Genomic DNA, 22,014 nt, shown 5'->3' with positions numbered 1-22,014 from the left:
AAAGTACACACATTAAAAAAACAGTTTGATTAGCCTGGCAAGACATCAACATTTCATGGTCGATAGCAATAATAATCAGGTTGTTCTATAGACGTTCATTTTGTAGCGTACTGTTTACCTTCAGTCAGGCTGTGCTCCTTCTGGGACTCGGACAGCAGTGTAGTTGGACACCCTTGCACTCACACACTACAGATATTTATAGCTCTTCAACTATAAATAACAGATTGTGGCGCCTACCATGCATATTACCCGTACACCTAGCTTTCATCCATTGCTGAGGTACATAATAGCTCAGATCAGTTGGTGCATTTGTAATCAGACACCAGAATTCAGGGGATTAATACTTTATGTCAGTGCTCTCAGGCTTTCGAGGTGAAAGGTCAAATCTGAAACACGGTGAAGAGTCTATTGTACAAGATAAAAGACAAAGGTGTCAGAAGGGAGAAAAACCTCAGATCGCAATATCTGTCCCCCACCACTCAAAAAACACTATTAAAAATGTAGCTTCCTTAAAATATGAAAAACAACAGTCTACAGGATTATATTTATTAAAAAAAAAAACAAGCAAATGAAATCTAAAAAATTAAACAGTTTCCTCATCACTATCCATCCATCAATCTTTTAGTGTGCATGCCATGGCCACCATGGAAAACTCATCATAATCAAATGAAAATGTTTTTTTTTTCTCACTGAAAATATTAAAATTTAGGCCTGAGTATTGTTACAATGTTTGTTGACATGTGACATAAAATATATGTTGGCTCATCAACCCCTATACAAAATCAAATCTAAATCACATGCACATATATTTTGTCCTTTTCATTGAAACAAATAATCCAAATTGGCCTGTGAAGTTCTCAGTCATCAAGCATACAGAGTAGTGCCACGCCACGCTTGATCCAGTGCTGAGGGCGCTTGGCAGTGGGCAATAACATTGGAACGACAAAATTGGTGGAATGTCCCGTTGTAGAGAGAGTGCCCCTCCTCTCGCTGGTCTTGTAGAGAGGAGAAAGGTAGCGGCCGTCAGATTCATCCGGGATGTCTTTAGCTGCATGGTGGAGAAAAGGAAGGTCTGAAAATATGAAGACGGGCTGACAACATTAAGGTGAAGCAAGAGAGGTTAACTCGTTCATTGCCAGCCCAGTTATAATGGATATTTGCTGTCTATAGCCGTCAATGATAGTGAATGAGTTGAGATCCTGGAGGCATGAAACTGAAAATGGCTTTATGCCTTTGAATATCTAAATGCATACTCACTTGGTTTGATCCAGATAATGGGCACTGTGTCGAATAGGATTTTGGGATATTGCTCCGCTAAAATTCCACTGATGATGGAAACAACAAAATTATACTTTTTAGACTGCTTCTCAAATCTTTGTCTTGCACTTCAAATAATTTGCATGATGGTAAAAGACCCTTTAGTGGTCCCCCTCTACCTTTCTTTGTCCCATCGAGCTCCATCAAGAAACAACCCATTAGTGTAGACACCATCTTCTGGAGGCACGTCTGACTGATCAACTGCTAGAACCTGAAAGATGAAATCACATGATGCAGGGAATTCCTCAGAGAAGTCTGTTATGAGCAATATAGATGTGACGTGTCGAATAAAAAAAAAAAAAGAGTGTTGACCTCAAAATCAAAGCCCAACAGGTCAATTGGAATATTGTATTTCCTGGCGTAGTTCTGCGTAGCTCCCGTGAGAAAAGCCTGGGTGAAGAAGAATCCCGAGAGCCAAAACACACTGGGCTTGCCATTGTCAAACCAAACCTGCGGGCACATAGTATTCATGTGAATACCTAAGTGGACAAGATATCCTCGTGTCCAGGCAATGGTCAATCACCTGTAAAAACCTGAGCCTTGCGAGAAAGTCATTAACGTAGCTGCCCAGGGGCTTGAGGCTTGGGTACGAGCGTTTGGCCCATTGCTCTGGAACCTTGCCCACTGCCAGACTATTTGCAATTCCCTCCAGCTCTGCATCCATCACTACTAAACCCTTGAGGGCCTTCAACAGGTTCTGAAGACTAACACGGATGGTACTACAAAGCCTGAGAAGAAGAAAGAGGTCAGAGGAGCTTTGTTTACATGACATCAAATTGCGTACAAAGTGTTTGTCCATACGTGTTGTAGCGCTCCATTTCTTGGACAAGCACAGTGTTCATGCTCTCCTCGTAGAGCACCGGGTACTTCATAAGTGATACTTCGAGGTCAAAGTCCTTTGGAAGCTGATGAGATTGAATACAATCTAATATAATTTTCCAAAATGAACAGGTAACCATTATCACACCCACCAAATTGATATATTCAGCATACCTTACTGAGGATGTCACTGGCTATGTCATACAGCGCATTATCACTCCCAGAGCTACCTCCCCCCTTCGAGCCTCCTCCCTGGGTGAGAAGCAGGGAATCAAACAGCAGCTTGGTCTGCTGTAGATCCTTTGAAATGTCCACATTTTCATGCATCCCAAAAATTTCCGGGTATTGGGTGAGTGGAAGCTCCTGGTAGGCCACAAACCTATTGTTAGGCTTTTGGAAGTCTCACAAACCATCTCATGACTGCGTGACGTTACGCTTTACCTTGATAAATTCAAGGTAGTCATCGTAGGAAGATTTCGGGGGTGTAACATAGTCACCGCTAGGTGAGAAAGGAAATGATGGCTTATCCACAACATCCTTGTTGTAGAAGTCAGCCAACATGGTGTTCAGGAGGCGCCGATCCCAGTTGTCGGTGACGCGGCCTCCATAGTTGCACTCTCCGGTCAGGTAAGTAATGGCCTCAAAAGGCACTTCATCGTACTGATTGATAAACAACTACAGAGGAAGACAGAGGACGTGCCTTACGGGGCATGCGACGGGAGCAATTCTGTGAGTGGGAGTGACTACCTGGAGCTGTCTGATGCTTATGTGAAGGTCAGTCTCATTGAAGCCATACGGAATATTCCAGCCGAGTGGGCCAAACTTCCTTCTTTCCTGAACGAGTGCATGGAAGAAGCATAGGCCATACAGGAGCTTTTCCCAGGCCTAAAAGCCATTACAGTTAAAACGGTGTAAGAAATAAACGTATCGATACTAGAGTGTGGCCAAATAATTCAATCGGCAGCCTCGAGCTCACCAGTTCTTTATTCGTGCAATTATTGAAGAAAGTTTGGTCACAAACAGGATCTGACATGTACGACTGCAGTATGTTTAATCGTAGTCCTGTTGGCGGCTCGTTTGTCATTTTGACGCCGTTCTGCAGAAGGGTCACTGGAAACTGAATTAAGAGAGGAGGCAGCTTCAAAGCACAAACTAGATAAAACCAGACTGCTCCACAGATTGGCCAACATCACGTTTCACTTTACCTTGGGCGAAGGGTAGCTTGTCAGCCAAAGTCGGAAGTCTTCGTGGCACGTTGCGGGACTAAAGTCCTCGCAGATCTTCTCCAGGGTGGACATCCAGGAAACAGCCAGATGACAGTTTTGCAAACACACCCACGTCCCATTCTGCATGGCTGTACAGATCATTTTGAAAGCAATGGGTCCTTGGCCCTGCCCCAGAGAAATGGACTGGAAATTGGCCCCGCCCATGTCCTTGTCACCAGCAAACTTTAGTAAGCCTGTGGAGCGTTAATATGTCATTCATCTTTGAGTGTCAGCGCTGCATAAAGTTTCAGAAGTACAGTTGGGGAACCTACTAGCCATGGGATCGGCACCAGGGGAAAGCACAAACACCAGCGGGATGGTGGCGTTGGAGTCATTGTAGCTCTTGCTCAGGTCAAAGGGAGGCGGCTGAACAAAATTCTTCCCAATCTTACTTATTACAAATCTGTGCACAGCTGGCACAATCTTGTCAGGCCTGAGACAGCGGACGATGATCATCTTCTGCAGTTCATTGAGTTTTTCATCCCAGGGTGAGGGCAGAGGAACACCACTAGGATCTTTGCTTTCAAAAACAGGCTTGAAAAGTTCTGGGCTTGCAATAAAGGTATCTCTGTGGGATGAACACAAAGTGCCAGCATTTTTAAAAAGTTCAGTATTATTCCGAATAATTCATAAAACGTTGGTAAATGTTCTCACTTGATTCCTTTTAAGCCAGGAAGCTCGTTGGCTCGACAAATTTCATCCCAGCTCTTCTCTTGTAGCCAGCTAGGATCAGGATTAGGAAGAGTGTTCTGCAGGCCCACACCTCCCGTCATCAAGAAGATCAGGTCGGGGTACTCAATCTCACCCTTTTCCCTGATGGGAAAGCCAGTATTTGTTTTATTTACAGAAGGCAGAATGATCCCAATGAGTCAGTTGCTATCGATAAGTGGTTTGTGACACTCACAGAAGTAGGTTGCAGCAGAGGATGAAGGAGAAGAGAAGTTTATCTTTCTCAAAGAGAGACCGACAGACATTGCAGAACAAGTTGTAGGTGAAGTAATCGACCAGGTACATGACCCTCTTTTCCAAGATCTTGGACTTTTTGCTGAATTAAAAGCAGGAGAGGCTTTTCAAAACCTAGAAATAGCATCTCAAAATTTGCTGTCAATATCATCACATGATACCATGAAACGAAGAACGCCGTGTGCTTTCCTCACCTGTCTTGGATAGAGTTGATATAGAGGTTGACAAACCAGGTGAGAGAGTACTGATACATTGGGTCTATGTTGGTCAGGTCAGCAATGGTGAAGAACAGGACAGACGAGTGCTTGGCAATAGATCTGTAACACTCTCGTGACTCGGCTATCATGATCTCGGTCTCCTCTGCAATCTGGAGAATTCATGGAGACTTTGGAGTCAAAGGAATCCGTCACATCAACACAGACCGCTTATGTTGAGCACGCTACTTGCCTTCTGTTTCTTCGTAATCTCATTGGACATGATCTTTGCAGAGTCGAGCACCTGAATGGCACTCTCATCCTCCAAAATATTTCCTTCTGAGGACGATAGCGTCTCAAGGATCCTGTCTTCGGTTTCCTTTAGTTGCCTGTTATTTGCAGCAGACTGTAAGATGAGTGCATTTCTCTCCTCTTCAAGCTCTGGCCTGAAAAGCAAATGAAGATGGCAGCCTTTAACAACGAGACCAAATGATTTGGTTCAGTAACATTTGCAGTACCTTTCCTTGGCAACCACAATCCCGAGCAGTTGGTCCTCTAAGCCCTCTGGGGTGATCATGAAATTGAGCAAAGACACCTTGGTGGCAAGTTCTGGTAGATAATGAGGGTTCCTCAGCTTTGTGGTGATGTAGAAGCGGAATTCAGGGGAGTACTCAACCACGCTCTCCCCCAGTTTGATACATTCCACACCACCTGGGGGGAACAAAAATGACAGCAATGATGGTTTTTACATTATCATCAATGTCAGGTGGCCCTTTTGCATCCAGGCCCCATTTTATTTTACTTTGTTTGAAGGTTTGTTTGAGGAGAAGAGGTTCCAGGGAAGGATCCAACTCTTCTCCTACATTTTCAAGCAGTAAAGGGCTTCCAAACTGAATACAGTTTTCCAATGTTCTCATGTAGTCATCATCCGTTAATTTGATAATCTGCAACTTGTTGTCTTTCTCCGAATTCTTCACCCACTTGTTGGCCTGACCCTGAGGGTCAATCATCAGAGGCCTGAAAGCGCAGGGACACATGAGGACAGTCCTGAGACTGAATGTTAACATGTTCCACAACACCATGATGGCAGAGGAAGAATATCTGGAGTTGCTGCTCCTCTTCCTTCTGAGTGGCTTTGTAATTGACTCAAGCATATCAATGCTGTGCAACCATTGCATGACCATAGTTTGCATGACGCTTCTCACCATCGACGTGAGTTACTCGTTATGACACCATTATCAATCGAGAAAGAGTCCGTGGGAAGACCGGCGATATTCCACGCCCTAATCTGAATGGCATCTCCCAGGGTCTTACTCAGAGAGAAGTCGTCTGATGATGGAATGTTCTTAGACTAGAGTAAATACATAATGACAACATACATGCATGTTAGAAATGAAAGTAAAAGGCTTTGTCAATAAAATAATTAGAAGACTTACTTGACATAATTTGATCCATTGACTGATGCAGTCCTGTCTGAAGCTGGCGGTGAAAGCGCCCAGGTAGGCCATGACACCAGCAGAGATAAGAACATCCCCGGTTAGGTTGTCATATATGCTCTGCAGATCTTCAGCAGCCTTGGACCATCTGAGGAAAAACACGTTTACTTAGCGGCATATTTTCATCTATGAAATTCTTCTCATAAAAACAAGCGTTATACCTTGTTTTCTCCCCACCTAGGCCACCGATGAGTTTCTCAGCTCTCTCCAGCTTCTGTTGACACAAATCCCTCTGGGCTTCTAGCTTGGCTTTCTCCTCAGTCTTCTCCGCAGATATTCTCTGCAGGTCAGCTAAACGGTCCATAACCTCCTTGAGTTGGGCTCTCTTCTCTGATAGTGTGGCCATGGCAGCAGCCAGAGTGGCCTGAGCCTCTGCTTGCTTGGCCTTTTTGGGAGCCACAATCTAAAAGCAGAGAGGCGAGTATCCCTAGATGCAAAAGTGCATTTATTTTTAAGAGCAAAAGAAGCCAAGTCCCACCTTCACCACCCTGTCATAGGACTCCATTGCTTTGATCCACTTGCAAAGGCCCTCTGCCGCTGAGGACGCTTTTGCCACCTTAGCAGGGCTGAAGTCAGGATTAGTCATGTAGGTCGTGCGGATAATTTTCATGGATTCCTCCTGTAATAAAGAGATGGGAGCGATGAAGTAAAGTTATTGTCACGCATTACAAAAATGTTTTGGGAAACTTACAGGAATATTGTCCTTGTCATATTCTTTAAGCTCCCTTAAAAAGTTCATGTCACCTAGCAGCTTCTTGCTTGGACCCCAGTAGTCCAAAACCTAGGCCATTAAGAAAAGGTCAAACAAATGTCATGTTTCTGTGCCATTGCTGACATGCAAATGCTGTATATATTTTTTTAAATATTGGCAATCTTTTAAAATAGTAAACCTTTTTTCCGGATCCAGCAGGATCTGCCACCTTATCTGGAGCCAATCCTTTCATGACACACACAGCTGACATCACCAGCTTTACTCCAGCGGGAGGGTTTTTCATGGATTTGACAACTGTAATGTCAGCAGGCTGCAAACAAGAAGGTAACTGAAGATCAACCATACAATCCTAAAAGGTTCCACGCATGGCTAATATTAGCTTAGTGAGGAGTTTTGTCACCTTTAAGGTGTTCAAAGCTGAAGTTGCTTCCTCCAGGGCAGGAATGGCCTCAGCCAATTCACTATCACATTCATCTTTCAGAGCTTGAGCCTCAGCAGCTTGAATAGCCGTGGCCTCCTCTTCAATACCCACAAGTTTACTTGTAGCTTCCACCTCCACAGACTCCACTGCTATCACCTAGAGGTAATCACGGTAGACTATGCAATTTTGTATTTTTTTTTCACATAAAACTTGCAATTTTGAGTCGTTGCTGTTTAGTGTTGCTACCTTCATCATTTTTTCATTTTCTATCTGTGCCAATTCCAGTTTGGGCTGCAAATCTACCAGCTCCAGTTTCATCTCACCAACCTTAAGTGACATTGTGTTAAAGAGGACATATATCAAGGAACGTTTGTAGACAAATTCAGTCTTGCCCTCACCCATCACGCATAAAACTAAACAAGTCACTCTTTTGTCATCTTTCTATTCCTGGTCATTTATAGCTTTGAACAAGTCACACTGAATTGCAGCGACACAATTCATTTAGTTTACATAATTTTACTTTTACTTGATATTTTAGAATTAAGAAAAGTCTCCAGCAAAATCTCCAGTAAAACAAGTTTGAAAGCATTCCATATTTGAAATGGAGAAAAACAAACTAATCCAACTTTACCACACTGTATACCTGAGATTCAGCAAAGGCTAGTTTTTCCAGACCATTGGTGTATCTTCTCTTTGCCTTCATGACAGCATCTCTCTTCTTCGTCAGGAGCTGACTGAAAGCTGCCATGAGCTCCAAATAGGATGTGGGTGTCACATAATTATGGCGCCCTAGCTCAGTGAGGAATCTGCAAACAAGTGTAAAAGTGTAAAACACAAGCAAATATATGTACTCTTAGTTTGGTTTAGTGAGTCACACCTCGCTGAAAGTTGGCTAGCAGAGGTGTGAAATGTTTTGCATATGGGTACGACCTCCTTCCTCTCCCTGTCTTTCATCTCCAACGGCTGCAGAAAAGAGTTGGCTACCCGCTCAAGGGCCTCCTCGGGCCATGGCTGTCAGGTCCAGATAAAAAAGCTTTTTAACACAAGCATGCAACTCCATCAATTGATTCTGTATATTTCGTACCTGAAACCAGTTAATGGTGCAACAGTTAATAAGAGATGGAAATTGGCGCAGACGATTGCGAAAGGCATCACCAATAGGACTAAAAGCCACAACAATGTGCAGGTTTTGCTTGCAGCGTGCCACAAAGTAGTTGAACAGAGTTAAAGAGCTCAACTCCACACTCTTATTCTTTGCTTGGGCAATGGGACGTACTGTCTGGAAATGGGTAGAGAAAGAGATTGTTCATATGTTGTGCAGTGTGGATGATATTAAACTTGGAATTGTGATGGTCTGATTAGGATATTAGGCACAATGGACATATGGGCAAAAAGCACTTCATAACAACAGACATTCATACATACAGTGAAAAAATATTTGACATTTCCATTATCCGGATATTTCTGGATGAGCATATACGTATATATTCACTTCATAATCACATTCGGCGAAAGGCAGACTACACCCTGAACCGGTCGCCAGCCAGTTGCAGGGTACGTATCGTGACGAACAACCAGTCACACTAGCCCTGAGCAGAAAACGATCCCACGCTGCCCGCACAAGTCAGGCAAGTGTACCCCTACATCATCAACGACTTCAACCAAAATCGATTATGTCCAAAAACAAAAAATAAGAACCCAGCAGATCATGGGTTTATCTTTCCATCTAAGCATCTATCCGCCTATCAGTCAGTCCGCCCACCTGCCTGTCTATCCAGAAAGAAATGTTTTAATCCTATAATTGTAAGAGTACTTTGCAAGTGAACAACTTAATGTCCTACCTCAATGATATCCTGTTTCTCATCCATAGGAAACATGTTGGGAACCTCTCCTGTGTTCAGGACACTGTTAACATCTTCAAGAAAAGCCTCATCTTTGATCTGAGCATCAGTGAGCAAAAAAACGATTCTTTGACCTTTCACCCCTGCATCCCTGAGCAGCTTCTGTAATGTCATGTTAAAGGTTAAAATGTTGACATCACACTCGGACAACAGATGTCATAACACTTGTGATGCATGGAGATAACAAGCACAACGCTGACCTTGAGGTCATCTCTCCACTCAACCATGCCATAGCTCTTTGATATCTCAGGCTGGAAAAGGCTCATCTGGGCGATGAACGTAGCCAAACGAGTGATGGACTGGCGCCCACTGCCTCCCACTCCTACGAGGAGAGCATGTCCTCCCGGTTGCTTCAACACACGGCTTATACGGGACAGGTGCTCCAAGACATAGCTAGATTAGACACAATTTCTTAGATATTCATTGATATTTTTGGATTCATGGTATTAGGGATGCATTAAAAGCAAAATTTGTCTTAAAAGAGCCATATCATGCTAAATCTACTTTTTAGAGCCTCCAGTTAAAATACTAGTTTCTAACCAAGATGGGCAGGATGAGACAAGATCTACAAGTGGATTGATTGTGCTAAAAGTAATATGTAATCACATATATGTATATATTTACTTGCGAAAAGCTTAAAATAGCATGACACAGCTCCTTAAAGAGAGACTAACATGAAAAAAAAACCAGAAAGAATCTGTTTTAAAACAATATTCTATCCATTCTTGGGTTTTATAAGCGAGTAATGTCATTGTGATTTACCGAAAGATGACGAGATACATGCGGCTTTTGTTCATCTGGTTGTATTCAACCATACATGCCTCCACTACCTCAGCAAAGCTTTCTACTGAGGGCACCTCAGCATACAAGCGTTCTTCAGGTTCGAGGTCAGGGTTCATGTAGTCGCCAAACAGTAGATTTTGCAGGTCTTGCTCAACCAACTAACAAATAAGAAAATACCAAATCAAAATTACAGACAATCTAACGTTTCATTTGTAAAAGCATCACAAATTCTTATCCCATGCGTCACAAATTAATATCTATCCATCCATCCATCCATTTATTATCTGTACCACTTGTCCCCACGGGGATCGCAGGCGTGCTGGAGCCGATCCCAGCTGTCATCAGGCAGTAGTCACAATGAGAACAGAAAAAAAGAAAAGAAAAGCAAGCCAACGTACGAGCCTGCCTTGTTTGAGGTGATCAAACACCAGGGCGAAGCCTTCATTGAAGTGATCTTTGAGGATTTTGGTCATCAGCTGATAGAACCAAGCTCGATCCTTGTCATCCACCAGACGGTCATAAAAGACGCGAAATACTTCGTGGACAAACAGTCGGATCATAGTGCGCTTGTTCTCCAGAGACTTGCTCTTCACAAGCAGGCACCCTTGTATAACACGTGAGAAGTCCCGCAGATTAAAAGTGTAATGAGATTTAGCTGGTGTCGGAAGCAAGTTCTCCATGGCTTGTTTGTAGACCTTTGGAAAGACATTTGGAGAACTCAAGTATGGGAAAGATAAGACTTTGCTGATAGGAATGTGTTGGTCTGATTCAGAGGACTCACTTCCATGGTTGCTGTCACCGTTTGGCCGCCAACAGTGAAATATTCCGGTGGAAATTCATTGTTCTTTAGATAGAACGCAACCATAGTGGAGAAGATGCGAACCATGGTCTCGTCGCTGAAAGAATTGATGCTAAAAATGTTGAAGTGGCGCAGGAAACGAGATGTCACTGCATTCCTGCCGCCGCCAGGAGGACCCATGGCTGTAAGGATCTGAATGTCGACTAATTTAATGCCAGAAGTATCCTTCAGGTCATACCTGTCAAAAAATAATGGAATGTTCAGACATTGTTTTCTATCCTCTTATATTCAAAGTCCTTTGTTTAGTGGCAACGGCTCTCACCACTTTTTGTGATCCAAAAACTGTCGAAAAAGCTCCACAGGTGGCTGGGCTCCAAACTGTTCCAGCGCTGGCATATTCACATCATCTACGAATATGAGGTATTTCTTTCCCATAGGAGGGCCAAATACACCTTTGCGTCTCTTATCTAGTTTGGCCATGATGATGTTCTGGGAAAAGATCAAGAGTAAACAATCCAAGTTGTAAAAACATTCATTTTCATCGCAGTGGTTCTGATTTACCTGTGTTTGGTTGGCTGTGGTGCGGGCTGAAAAATTGATCGCGAGGGGTAAAAAGAGGTCTTTGTCCAGACCGTTCATCAACTTCTCCATGACATAAACTGACTTTCCAGTGCCAGTAGGGCCAGCCAAGAGCAGAGGCCTGAGCAGAGAAAGTCGTTCACACTAAGTCATACCATTCAAATGTCCGTGACCAGATAACATACATTCCATGGGTGATGCAAATGTCCATTAGGAAGGTGTAACGAACTGAGTCGATGGTTGGAACAATGATGTCCTGCACTTTGGTGGTCTTGTCTCCAAGGGTGACATTTTTGATGGTATCATTCCAGTGAACCCATTTGCCTCTTCCTTTAAACTGAACATGATATTACTTTATAAATTTGACTGCAGAAGAGAGATACGAAAGTAAAAGACAAAGGGTTCTGCTTAATGTTATTCAGCAGTACCTCATAGAAATAGTCATACACAAGGCCTTTCTCATCCACTGGGCACTCCCATTTGCCAACAATATCAGGAACTGGATAATCTGCCAACTTCCCAGCCACGATATCCCGAATGAACTCACTAAACATGTCTCTGCTTTTTGAATCACAACTGCCACCCACAGACCACACCAGGGAGAAGGAAAAGGCTGCCTGCAATAACAAAAGAGACATTTAGTGCATAAAAGCCAAATGAAATGTATGTAAAGAAATTATGCCATTTAGGGCAGTTTTTTAAACATTTTTTAAATACTATTGTGACAAATTATTAATATTTGTACCAAGATCCAGGTTCGAATAGTTTTATCATTTGTCTCCGTCTCTAGTGGTTCAGTTAGCAGCATCTCAAACAGTCTACATAAGGACATAGAATTGTTCCAGTTGGTTGTGGGCACAACTTCCTGTCAACAAGAAAGTAATGACAACATTTGTGTTTCTTCTGAATTGGTGAAAATTCCTTTGACCTTTGTTTTTGCATCTCGGTGACTCCAGGTTGTTGTAATACTTACTCTGCAGTGTTTACGCACCATCCTGAAGGAAGGTGGCAGAAGCCAGTGAAAGAGTTCTAGCAGCAGATTGTTATTTTCAGGAGTCTTCAGACTTTCAGGAAGTGTGTTCATCCAGGAGAGCACTAAAGGCTCCCAGCCCAATTGGGAAGGTTCCATGTAGATCATACCACATCGACTGACTGTGGCGGGCTGGCATGGGAAAGATTTTTATCAAAGCTTGCCATCATTACATCAGACTTGGAATTGAGTGCTAAAGCTCATCCAATCGTTCAAGTTGTGGCAACATTATTTGAAACTTATTTTCAAGTTATCGAGTAACTTCAAACTTACAGAGGCCTGTGAAAGATCCATTGCTTCAAAAATTAGACTCATCTGATTGGACATCTGGATAATTTCACCACTCATCAGACAAAGCTATGGTGTGAAAACAAACAGTCGAGATGGTAGTTACAAATGATGATGACATCACCTGGCTATACAGTATGTGGGACCCATGGTAGTGTTGTTGACAATGTTCAGAAGTTAATGACATCCATGCTCCCCACCCATATCTTTTCCATTTCATTATTTTGCTAAAATAATTAAGAATATGTTTATCTGTAAATTATTAAATATTTGAAGTTAAGTAAGGAACCTGAGACAGCTACTTGGTCCTCTGAACCCAAAAGTCTGTAGACAGCGTAGTATCGTTGCGTCATATCTGCTGTACATGTTGCTTGTGCTGTGTGAGACCACTTTTTCAACAAATCCTGCACACTTGAATTGACTCGTGTCCATACGTGCGACATATCTATTTTATGTGTATAATAAACACTGTACCTTTTTGTTGTCATCCAGCACAGTGTTCATACTTTCAATCCACAATGTATCTATGGGACCGTCAAATACTACCCATTTACGGTCTGGGGTTTCAGCCGATGCATATTCACGAAATGTGTTGGCCACAATACCATCTGTCCACTAATAAAACAAAGGAAAATAAAAGAAGTAGACAATACAAGAGTAATAAGATCTTTGAGCTTTAAAAATATAGAACAAAGGTCCGACCTCATGAGAAACAAGATCAAACTGTCCAAAGAGCTGTCCCATGGTGATCGCCTTTGGGTTCAACGTCCTGAAAATGACCTTTTCTTCCTCTCCGTACCCTTTTTCATTCATCAGAATTAGTGTGTCTGCTAGAACATGGAGCACTTTGGTCTTCCCGGAAAATGACTCTCCTACCAGCATGAACCTGAAGCATAAATGTTGTACCTGCAATGCCATATTGTAGTAGCAGTCGTAGTAGTAGTAGTGGTACTAGTAGGATAGCAAGGTGGAAAAAAGAAAAAAAAAAACGGAAAGAAAAACCATAATAAAAGATATAAAATAGTAGATATCACAATTTATACAATGTATGGCCACCAATGCACCAATACAATCTCTTTTAGGACATAGACCAATCAGGTTTGTCAAAGGGAAAAACATTTCCAGTTTTGCCAACAGGATTCTCTCAAGTTCTTTAGACAAGATACTGGCTCAAGCAATTGGTCAATAAATATACATACTTCAATCTTCCAGCCTTCTCTTTAAGAACAGGAACAAAAAGCACATACCTAATATAGTCGATCCAAGTTGTGGGAAATGCAATACTAAAATATGAAACAAAACAACATCCAAATGAGGCAACCCGGAATTTAAAAGTAACATACCCATGCCGGACTATCATCATCTCATATGTCTGGATCATCTTTTCTAAGAAGATCTGTGTTGACTGCACATTATGCCTTTCGCAGCACTCAAGTGCAGCCTCCAGAAATAACTGGCGAACACATGATTGCATGTAATACACAACACATATTGTATATAGTGCACTATTCAGCATGAATCTGCTTACACACATATATTTGAGACAATACATATGACACTGGCACATCTTACCTCATAGTCAGCCTCCGGAAGGGTGATGCCAGGGAACAAATCGCTGGTGATGCCATTGAACAGTGGAATATCATGGGAAAGAAACTTGGGCTCGTTAACGTCTTTAATAGACCTCAGAAGCTAAAAATGAACCAAAAACAGTGATCAATAAACAGAACAAAAGGAATTTGGGAAAATGTCAATGCTTGTATAAAGCTCATCACAACTACCAGTATGTCCTCATTCTCATCAGGATACTTGAGCTTGAGGTTTCCTGCAGCCACAAGTACAGCTTTGACAGCTCTCATGCCATAATCGTAGTGGAACTGAGAGGAGAGCTGCTCTGAACAGAGCCTGTAAGTCATCGCAATCTTGATTGACAGAGGCTTGGCATTGAGGAATCCATATGAATAGAGGGAGATCTCTGCTATCAGAGCATAGTTGGGGACCATCATGGTCACTGTTCGAAACAACACCTGACGAAGATAAAAGGCCGTCGTCGGGTTGAGCGAAATCAAAAACTTGAGTTATGATCAAATAATGACGATTAATTTTGGATGCTACCAACTCCAAATACACATTTTCAGATAAAAGGTTTGTGATAAAAGAGCCCATAAATGATTAAGTTCTAAGACCTTGAGGTTGTCCGGGAGTTCGGAGCGCCCGGCGTAACCGGGATTCATTGTGATGGACACAAAACAGTTGGGGTTGAGTTTAAGCACGGTTCCTTCAAAGTCAAAGTACTCCAAATCCAGCTCAATAGCGCGCTGGATGCAGAGGACTTGCTGAGCCACTACAGACAAGACCTCAAGCTCGATACGGTTGAATTCGTCAAAGCAAGCCCACGCTCCAGAAGAAGCCAATCCTTTGAAAAACTGAAAAAAATGCAGCAGAACACAAAGAGCTTTGTTAGAACCAGAAATCACAATCAGAGCAGACCTTTATCGTCTAGTGTTACTTTGCCCATAGCAAGATAATCCAGTCCATCGGAACAGTTGAAGACCACACATTGCACAGCTAATGCTTTGGCTAGATCCTTGGTGGTTTCTGTCTTTCCAGTTCCAGCTGGACCCTCAGGTGCCCCACCCAAATGGAGGTAAAATGCGCCAATCTACAAAATAAATTATTTCATAGTGATATTGAAAAAATTGAATAAAAACACATGACTGATACCCATGTCTAACCACTGTGTTATTTGTACCAGAGTTCTGTAGCATCTGTCCGTCAGTGGGGTGATGACTAGACGAAAAGAGTTCCCCAGGTACTCGTATGCATACTTTACATCACAATTTATAATGCGAACTCGAACATTGTCGTTGCTCCAGTAGTAACGTAGCTGGGCTAGCCAATTAAAATCATTTTCACTTGCAACACCTATAAAATACAAATAGAGTAAATACACTATTTCAAATAAACAGAATAACAGTAAAATGAACGTAATCTTTGTGCCATGAGGTACCATGCTCAATTAGCTCCAAAACCACATCCCTGGCATGGACATCAATCGTCACCAGTGCTCCCAAAGTAATCCGTGTTTGCTTGGGTAGTTTCCCTCTCACCAGCCCCACAATGTCGGCCAGCTGTTTCTGGAGTGCCTGGTAGTATTTCTTTACACCCTGTTGAGGCCATCAAAGACACAGTTACAAATTTAATTCGAGTTATGTTTTTCAGTAGAATGAGGTGTCACATAAGGTGAAAAAGTCTGTGTAAAGACAGTTGCGGGACACACTGTTCCCTTTATTCATCTTCAGTATTTGTTACTGTGGACTAAATCTTACTTCAACCCCTTCCCTGATGGCTTCATGCACCTCCAAGGTCCAGAACATTTGTGAGGTACATATCACCACCTGCCCAGGCCACTCCTTTACCCACTGGTTCCGTTCGGTTTCAGCATAGGCCTGTCAAAACAATTATTTCGCGTAATACTTGCAGTATTACTAATCACCAATAAGAGACCAAGGTCTTTGGTAAAAGACATTCTCGTGTAACTACAAATAAATTGAAACATGAGCCATTTCAGTTCTGCTTACCGTTCTTGAGCGATCCACTACATCTCTGACACTGCGAATCATTAAGTCTTCGACCTGTACCAACCACTTCTCTACTGCTCCTTGGGCCTCGGCTGTAGATATCAGTGCAATGATGGCAACACGCTCCCCTTCACTGCTGTACATGGCCTAAGTTAAAAAGAAAAACAGTCAGCATCCGAGCAACCAAACGTACTGTTGGCATGCAGCAAGTGCACTTACTTGGATATCGAGATTTGGTAGGAAGTCTAGCTTGGCAATACCCTCAAAGCACTTCCTCAGATGGGGTTGCACACGCAGTGGATCTTTGGTCTCAGAAAGAATTTCCAGCATTTCATCATTGGACAAAAAGAAGAACCTGGGTGGATAAACGTCAATGGAACAATTATTAACATTTGGCAGTGATGTAGAATTATAAGGAAAAACAATATCTCATTCGTCACCTTGGGAAAAAGAGACGCTTTTTCTCCAGATAGTCATTCAGTCCCTTCATGATGGTGTCCAAATGGGCGTTGGACTCTATTAGTTTCTCTAGTAGGCAAGGCATTGAGGTTGCCTCCAGAATCTGGTAGAAGACAATTTAATCATCACTGTAATCTATTGACAGGATACAGTGATAACACGTGTCTCCAGCTACCTTTGAGTCCTTCACACAGTGCCTCATGACCTCCTTCCAGTTTTTGTCAACGATTTGGAAGAGTCGCCCTTCTTCCGGAATCTGCTGCATGATGTCGGCAGAACAGAATATGGGCTCAAGGTAGAGCCATTGTGCCTGCACCTTGAGCCACTCATCAATGGTTTCCTGGATACGAAGGAGACGCTCTTCCCAAACCTAATCACCAAACAGAGAGCAAGATCTTTGGTAAAAGACCTTCACTATAATGCCGTGAGCCAAATAAATAATTTACCGTAAATTTCGGGCTATAAGCGGCACCAGACTATAAGCCGCACCAGTTAAAATTTGTGATTTTTTTTTCTAGTTTTATACTTATATAAGCCATCATCATACTAATGTAAACCTGAAACTAACCATTATCTCTTTTTCAAGGGGCTTTATAAACGGTGAGTTCTTCATTGTCTGAGTTTTCACAATTTGATCATCGAGCAATGCCTGAATGTCATCCAAAGCAGTCAGGATGGACACGCCAGTGTCTCTGTAAGGCTGATGATGGAGAGAAATATCCTCCCAAACAGTCAGCATGTTTTTCATGGCTTTCTCCATGGAAAACTCCTGTAACGTGCCAATAGGAGGATTAATTAGTTGACCTCTTACTTTTTCTCTCTGAAATGTAAAACTGCAGTCACACTTACTTTACTTGCAGCAGCACTGATTGACTCAAACTCATCTATGTATGGATGTAGGTCTTGTTTGAGAACTTTGCGTAGTGTTGTACCAGCGTCAGGAGTCAGATCATACCCAACGATTTCTGACATCTGCTTCCAGTGGCGATCTCTGATGCCCGGATTACACAGGACAGTCAGTAAAGGCGTATGTTCCTATCAATATAAAACACAATAGTTCAGAGTTATCAAAAATGACCACGGAGTCTCACTGCATCACTTTTCAGAGTTAAAGTGGCCTACCTTGAATTCTTTGACCTGCTCTAGTACAGTGGAGCACAAGACGATTGTAGGACTCTCCGCTTTGGCTTCTTCTTCACCACGGCGTCGTCTGGTCGTTCCAGTACTTATCTTCTTAGTAGCCTGTTCACTCTTGCTCTTTTTCTGCTGAAAATACTTAAGTGTCTTGAAGATCTCCCTGTAGAACTCATCCACTTTTACTTCCATTCCTTCCCCATCGAGTTCCAGGAAAGAACCATCCATCCAACTGTTCAGAGAGCATATTAGAAGACTTCAATTGTAGTGTCGTAATGAAATAAAAAAAATACACAAAAAGGATTTCAAACCTGCTCTCTGTACGCTGCCACCTCAGTATAAACGAAAACAATTTCTGATATGGCTCAATATTCTGTCGGATGACCTCAACTTCTGGGTAAGACGACTGGTCAGCCTCATGAAAGGTTTCATCTTTGTGTATGTCTTCAATTGCCTCCTCGGCCTCTTGGAGAAGGGTCTGAACTGTCTTGATATCTACCATATACTGTAGAAAAGACAAATAAAAGGGTTTAAATCGAGTAGAATGGTTTTCTGGGAAATCAAAAATGCTTCACAGTACCTGCTGCATCATATCAAGCTCAGAGCAGTGAGGGAACTCATCAACTCTTCGTTGTAACTTGGCCAGATGAACCATGACCCTTTCTCGTTTAGCAAACATTTCCTGCTCCCCTTTCGCTTTTGCCTCGTGGAAAACCTAAAAACACATATATCCGTCCCATTATCATATTTGAAAAGAAAACTTAAAAACATACAAATGTTAATACACATGCTAGATCAGACAAGAGCATTACCTCATCGCTGAGTTCAAACACTTCTAAGATTTTCAATGGCCACATAAAGACACTTGAATTTAGTTTAAGATCTTCTGGTTCAAATATGTGGACGTCGAGAAGGTAGCTCAGTCTGCTGTAGGCTTTCTGCCGAATCAAACCAGAAAAAACTATCAGATTGCTAAATGAATGAATCATGGTGATTTTGTAGACGTAAAAATAATTATGTAACAACGACAAATAAGTACATCTGTAAATTGTACCTTTATCCTTTCATGAAGAAGTGCAATGCCTGTTTTCTTAGTTGTTTCAATGTATGCAATCATCTTTGCCATGTCATCTGTAGTCTCTGGTACATCCAAAGCAGTTTCTCGGATGGTTTCAAAATCAGAGATGATCCTTTCAGCAGAAAAAAAAATAATTTCATACAGTTAAGGAGCAGAGTGTAGGGACACATTTTAATAAGAATGAGACTCACTGTAAATTTTGCTGAGTGTGTTTAGCTTTCATGTTGTTGATAAGTATTTTAGCACATGTTTTTGCTTTTTGGGACAGTCCCTGGTTGAGATCCTCACAATACAATTGGACCATTGGAAAGTGCACCTTTGGAGGAAGGTTGCCGAGCTTCCTCGACAAGTCACGAAACTCTTCTACTTGCTGGGAAGAACAGATCACGAACCGACATTCAATAGGAAGGTGTGGAAGGAGTGGCCTGATACACTTTTCAATTTGTGAATCCTCACCTCAATATATTCAACAAACGAGTGAGTTTCTTCCACAAAAGTCTCAACTCGTGTCTGAGCGGTTCCATTGACTAACCAGTCATAGTTGTCCACTACAAGATAAATGCACGTTAGAAATGCAAGATATAAAATAACTGGGTGGATGATGAAATGATTAAGGATTATGTTGCCATCACCATAATTCTGAAAGTATTGGTCAGGTCCTTCTAGATGCTTGCGCACAGTTGTGCTGACAGTATAGTGAGCCCAAGCGAGTGTGTGATCAGGGGCTTTGGCATCCACAAACGAAGACGTGGATTCTGACAGCCACGACTGAACCGTCTGCACTTTCTGTGGAGGGATGTAAATACATTTTAATAAAAAGATTAGGACGGGTGGATTTGGCACAAAAAGAGCTATTCCGCATGAGCTCACCTGCAGTGTGTTTGTAATGGCATTAAGAATTTCAAAAATATCGTCTTCAAGTTCCTGCAAGGTGGGGTATATTCCCATTTTCTCCTCATTAAATGTCAAGGACATATGAAAGATGGGTAAGAAGTGGTAGTTGTCTGGATGAAATGGGTACACGAAGCCCTCCACGCTCCTTTGAATGAGTGATTTCAGCTGGGAAATGGGAAAGGACAAAAAGAAATTTGAGAAAGCGTGCAAACCCTGTCAATAAACCAATCGGTGGGAAACAGAAGTCAAAGAAAAAGACAAGCAAATGTTGGATTAGGTATGACGGCAGGACTCCACCTGATTGGAGATGAGGGTGCACGCACAATCAAAGAAGGCCTCCATCACATCGTTTTTAACTGAGCCCAGTGTTTTTGAACTTGTTAATAAATTGATGACTTTCGGGAACCAGTTTTTCATGATTTGTTCCTCTGCTGTCTCACATTGTACAGCCAGCTCTTTATGCAACTCCTTGCTATCCACAGGTCCCAAAGCCCTGAAGAACAAAGACGCGGAGCTTTGCTCAACAGCACGGCCACTTGCATCTTTGACGTCATTTGCAATCAGGCCATTTGCATACCTATACCCGGTGAGATTCACCAAGGTCATTGAAGAAAAGGTCGCATAGCCAATTTCCGAAATAATTTGCATTACGGGATGTACAATGTGCAAATTCACTTTCATCAGGTTCCGGTTGGTGACAAAGCTCTTGCGTCGTGATTGGGAATATTCAAGAATGCTACAAAAGAATTGTTTTTTTTTTTTTTTGCAAACAAACTCCATAGAAATCATATGTGGCCATAAAACACTCACTCAAGTGGAAGAGATGTCTGCTTTTCCGGAGGAGGTTTTTCACATTCTGCATCCTTCAGGAACGTGTCCACTTAAACAAAGACATGCCTTGTTAAAAGAAAGTGCGGGTTCACACACACAAGTGCACACACACAAGTGAACACACACACGCACACACAGCTAATTGTCAATACCTGTGTGTTTGATAATAACATCGTAGAAGTTGTCGCTGACTTCCGTGAGGAGCTGGTGCAAGAGTTTGTTTTTTTGAGGGCTGTCTTTTAGTTGAGGAGGTAGTCGACCATCCATGGAGTCCAACCACTCCTGTGGGATTGGAATGACTGGGCGGCTTTCAACACACTGCTTCAAAAATATGTAATTCATCTGCACACAAGGAAATAGGTGGCTCAGCTTCTTCAAATGAACACACAACTGGAAATTGCTTTCAAAAAGTAAACTCACTCTGTGCTTCCGAGCTTCACTTTGCATCTGTAATGCAAATGTTGAATTGCAATGTTATATTTCATTTTCCTTTCTTTTTATGTATGATTTGTGACAATTACTGTCGGGAGCGACATCTTACACTTGGAGGGAATTGAGGCTCTGGTGATGGGGTGCGCACAAGTCTCCCCTTCTCTTTGTTCTGTTTGTAAGCCTCCACTGCTTGGGACACGGCCATGGAGGTGGCACTTTGTAGGAAGCCGATTGGCCTGCAATTTGAGTGACAGTCTGCAAGGATTGCTACAGATATGACTGAATACTGACGATTGAGATGAATACGTACATTGGTAAATGGTGTCGCTGTTGTTGCACTTTCCTCCATCGTTGCACCATAATTTGATTGTGAGATGTCGGTTGCTTATTGACATGGATGTACAGGTACATTGTCGGAATTTAAGCAAATGTCACGAGATAGGTGTACTTTATTTTCCTTAACAGTATGGGCCTGCTCATCTTATTCGATGACAAAACCTATGCTACTCTTTGGCTTGCACTACTGATAAGAGACTAAAAATGTCACGATTATTTAATCTATCCACAGTCCATACTTGCACACAATGTACTGATATTAGCTGAAAGTGTTTCAATGTTGTCTGCAAAAGTACCACATATGCCACAGTGGGCTAGATTAATATGATATTTGCAAGCAAATGATCAAACAATTAACATTGTCATTGGGGGAATAATTAAACAAACTCACCACTGAATTAGGCTCCTCCGTGTCCATCTTTCTGGTTTTCTGTATGTATGCATATATATTATACAGAATGCACGGACACACTTAAGTCTAAACTTGATTGGAGCAGCGCAATGCAACTGATGACGGTTATGTTTACAAAATATTTTCGAGTGAACGTGACGAAAGACGAATGATTTGCGTCTGTAAGAAGGTACGCCACATGCACTCGTTGGTGACGTCACACGTGCACCTCGACGTCTTCTCCGATATGCAAGAATAATAAATCATAATAAATATAGTACAACTGTATTATAGTAAGCCTTTTCTTACTT

The 22,014-nt window shown here is 42.2% G+C and overlaps 1 protein-coding gene across 1 annotated transcript; it reads right to left on the bottom strand.

Annotated features, from left to right (window-relative positions):
* Positions 1-532: 532 nt before the first annotated feature.
* LOC147062473 (dynein axonemal heavy chain 12-like) lies at positions 533-21,801 on the bottom strand. The gene is made up of 74 exons (XM_085921366.1): positions 21,704-21,801; positions 21,287-21,360; positions 21,086-21,212; positions 20,965-20,991; positions 20,697-20,886; positions 20,524-20,593; positions 20,291-20,449; positions 20,011-20,206; positions 19,690-19,878; positions 19,452-19,605; positions 19,276-19,367; positions 19,011-19,189; positions 18,796-18,931; positions 18,554-18,679; positions 18,322-18,456; positions 18,053-18,246; positions 17,730-17,973; positions 17,457-17,642; positions 17,176-17,376; positions 16,783-16,977; positions 16,589-16,710; positions 16,368-16,503; positions 16,149-16,295; positions 15,897-16,016; positions 15,578-15,734; positions 15,320-15,492; positions 15,077-15,229; positions 14,754-14,993; positions 14,349-14,594; positions 14,140-14,259; positions 13,911-14,020; positions 13,270-13,453; positions 13,042-13,182; positions 12,553-12,636; positions 12,223-12,411; positions 11,995-12,114; positions 11,678-11,866; positions 11,435-11,586; positions 11,232-11,370; positions 10,993-11,159; positions 10,653-10,908; positions 10,270-10,566; positions 9,851-10,029; positions 9,289-9,481; positions 9,029-9,190; positions 8,272-8,466; positions 8,065-8,198; positions 7,831-7,993; positions 7,434-7,514; positions 7,167-7,343; positions 6,945-7,076; positions 6,746-6,835; positions 6,533-6,673; positions 6,216-6,457; positions 5,995-6,142; positions 5,764-5,909; positions 5,361-5,575; positions 5,077-5,269; positions 4,812-5,004; positions 4,559-4,731; positions 4,306-4,446; positions 4,056-4,214; positions 3,674-3,969; positions 3,342-3,595; positions 3,113-3,253; positions 2,884-3,021; positions 2,578-2,811; positions 2,311-2,499; positions 2,119-2,222; positions 1,841-2,045; positions 1,630-1,767; positions 1,437-1,528; positions 1,258-1,325; positions 533-1,048 (listed from the first exon to the last, which is right to left on the bottom strand). Exons 1-74 carry the CDS (start codon positions 21,728-21,730, stop codon positions 858-860), a joined length of 11,850 nt encoding a protein of 3,949 aa, XP_085777492.1. The 5' UTR covers positions 21,731-21,801; the 3' UTR covers positions 533-857.
* Positions 21,802-22,014: the final 213 nt, after the last annotated feature.

Source organism: Syngnathus leptorhynchus, chromosome 1 (assembly GCF_054491065.1).
Source record: "Syngnathus leptorhynchus isolate UIUO chromosome 1, UIUO_Slep, whole genome shotgun sequence".
Lineage (NCBI taxonomy): Eukaryota > Metazoa > Chordata > Actinopteri > Syngnathiformes > Syngnathidae > Syngnathus > Syngnathus leptorhynchus.
Note: the sequence above shows the minus strand (reverse complement) of the source record. Positions and strands in the feature narration are given on the sequence as shown.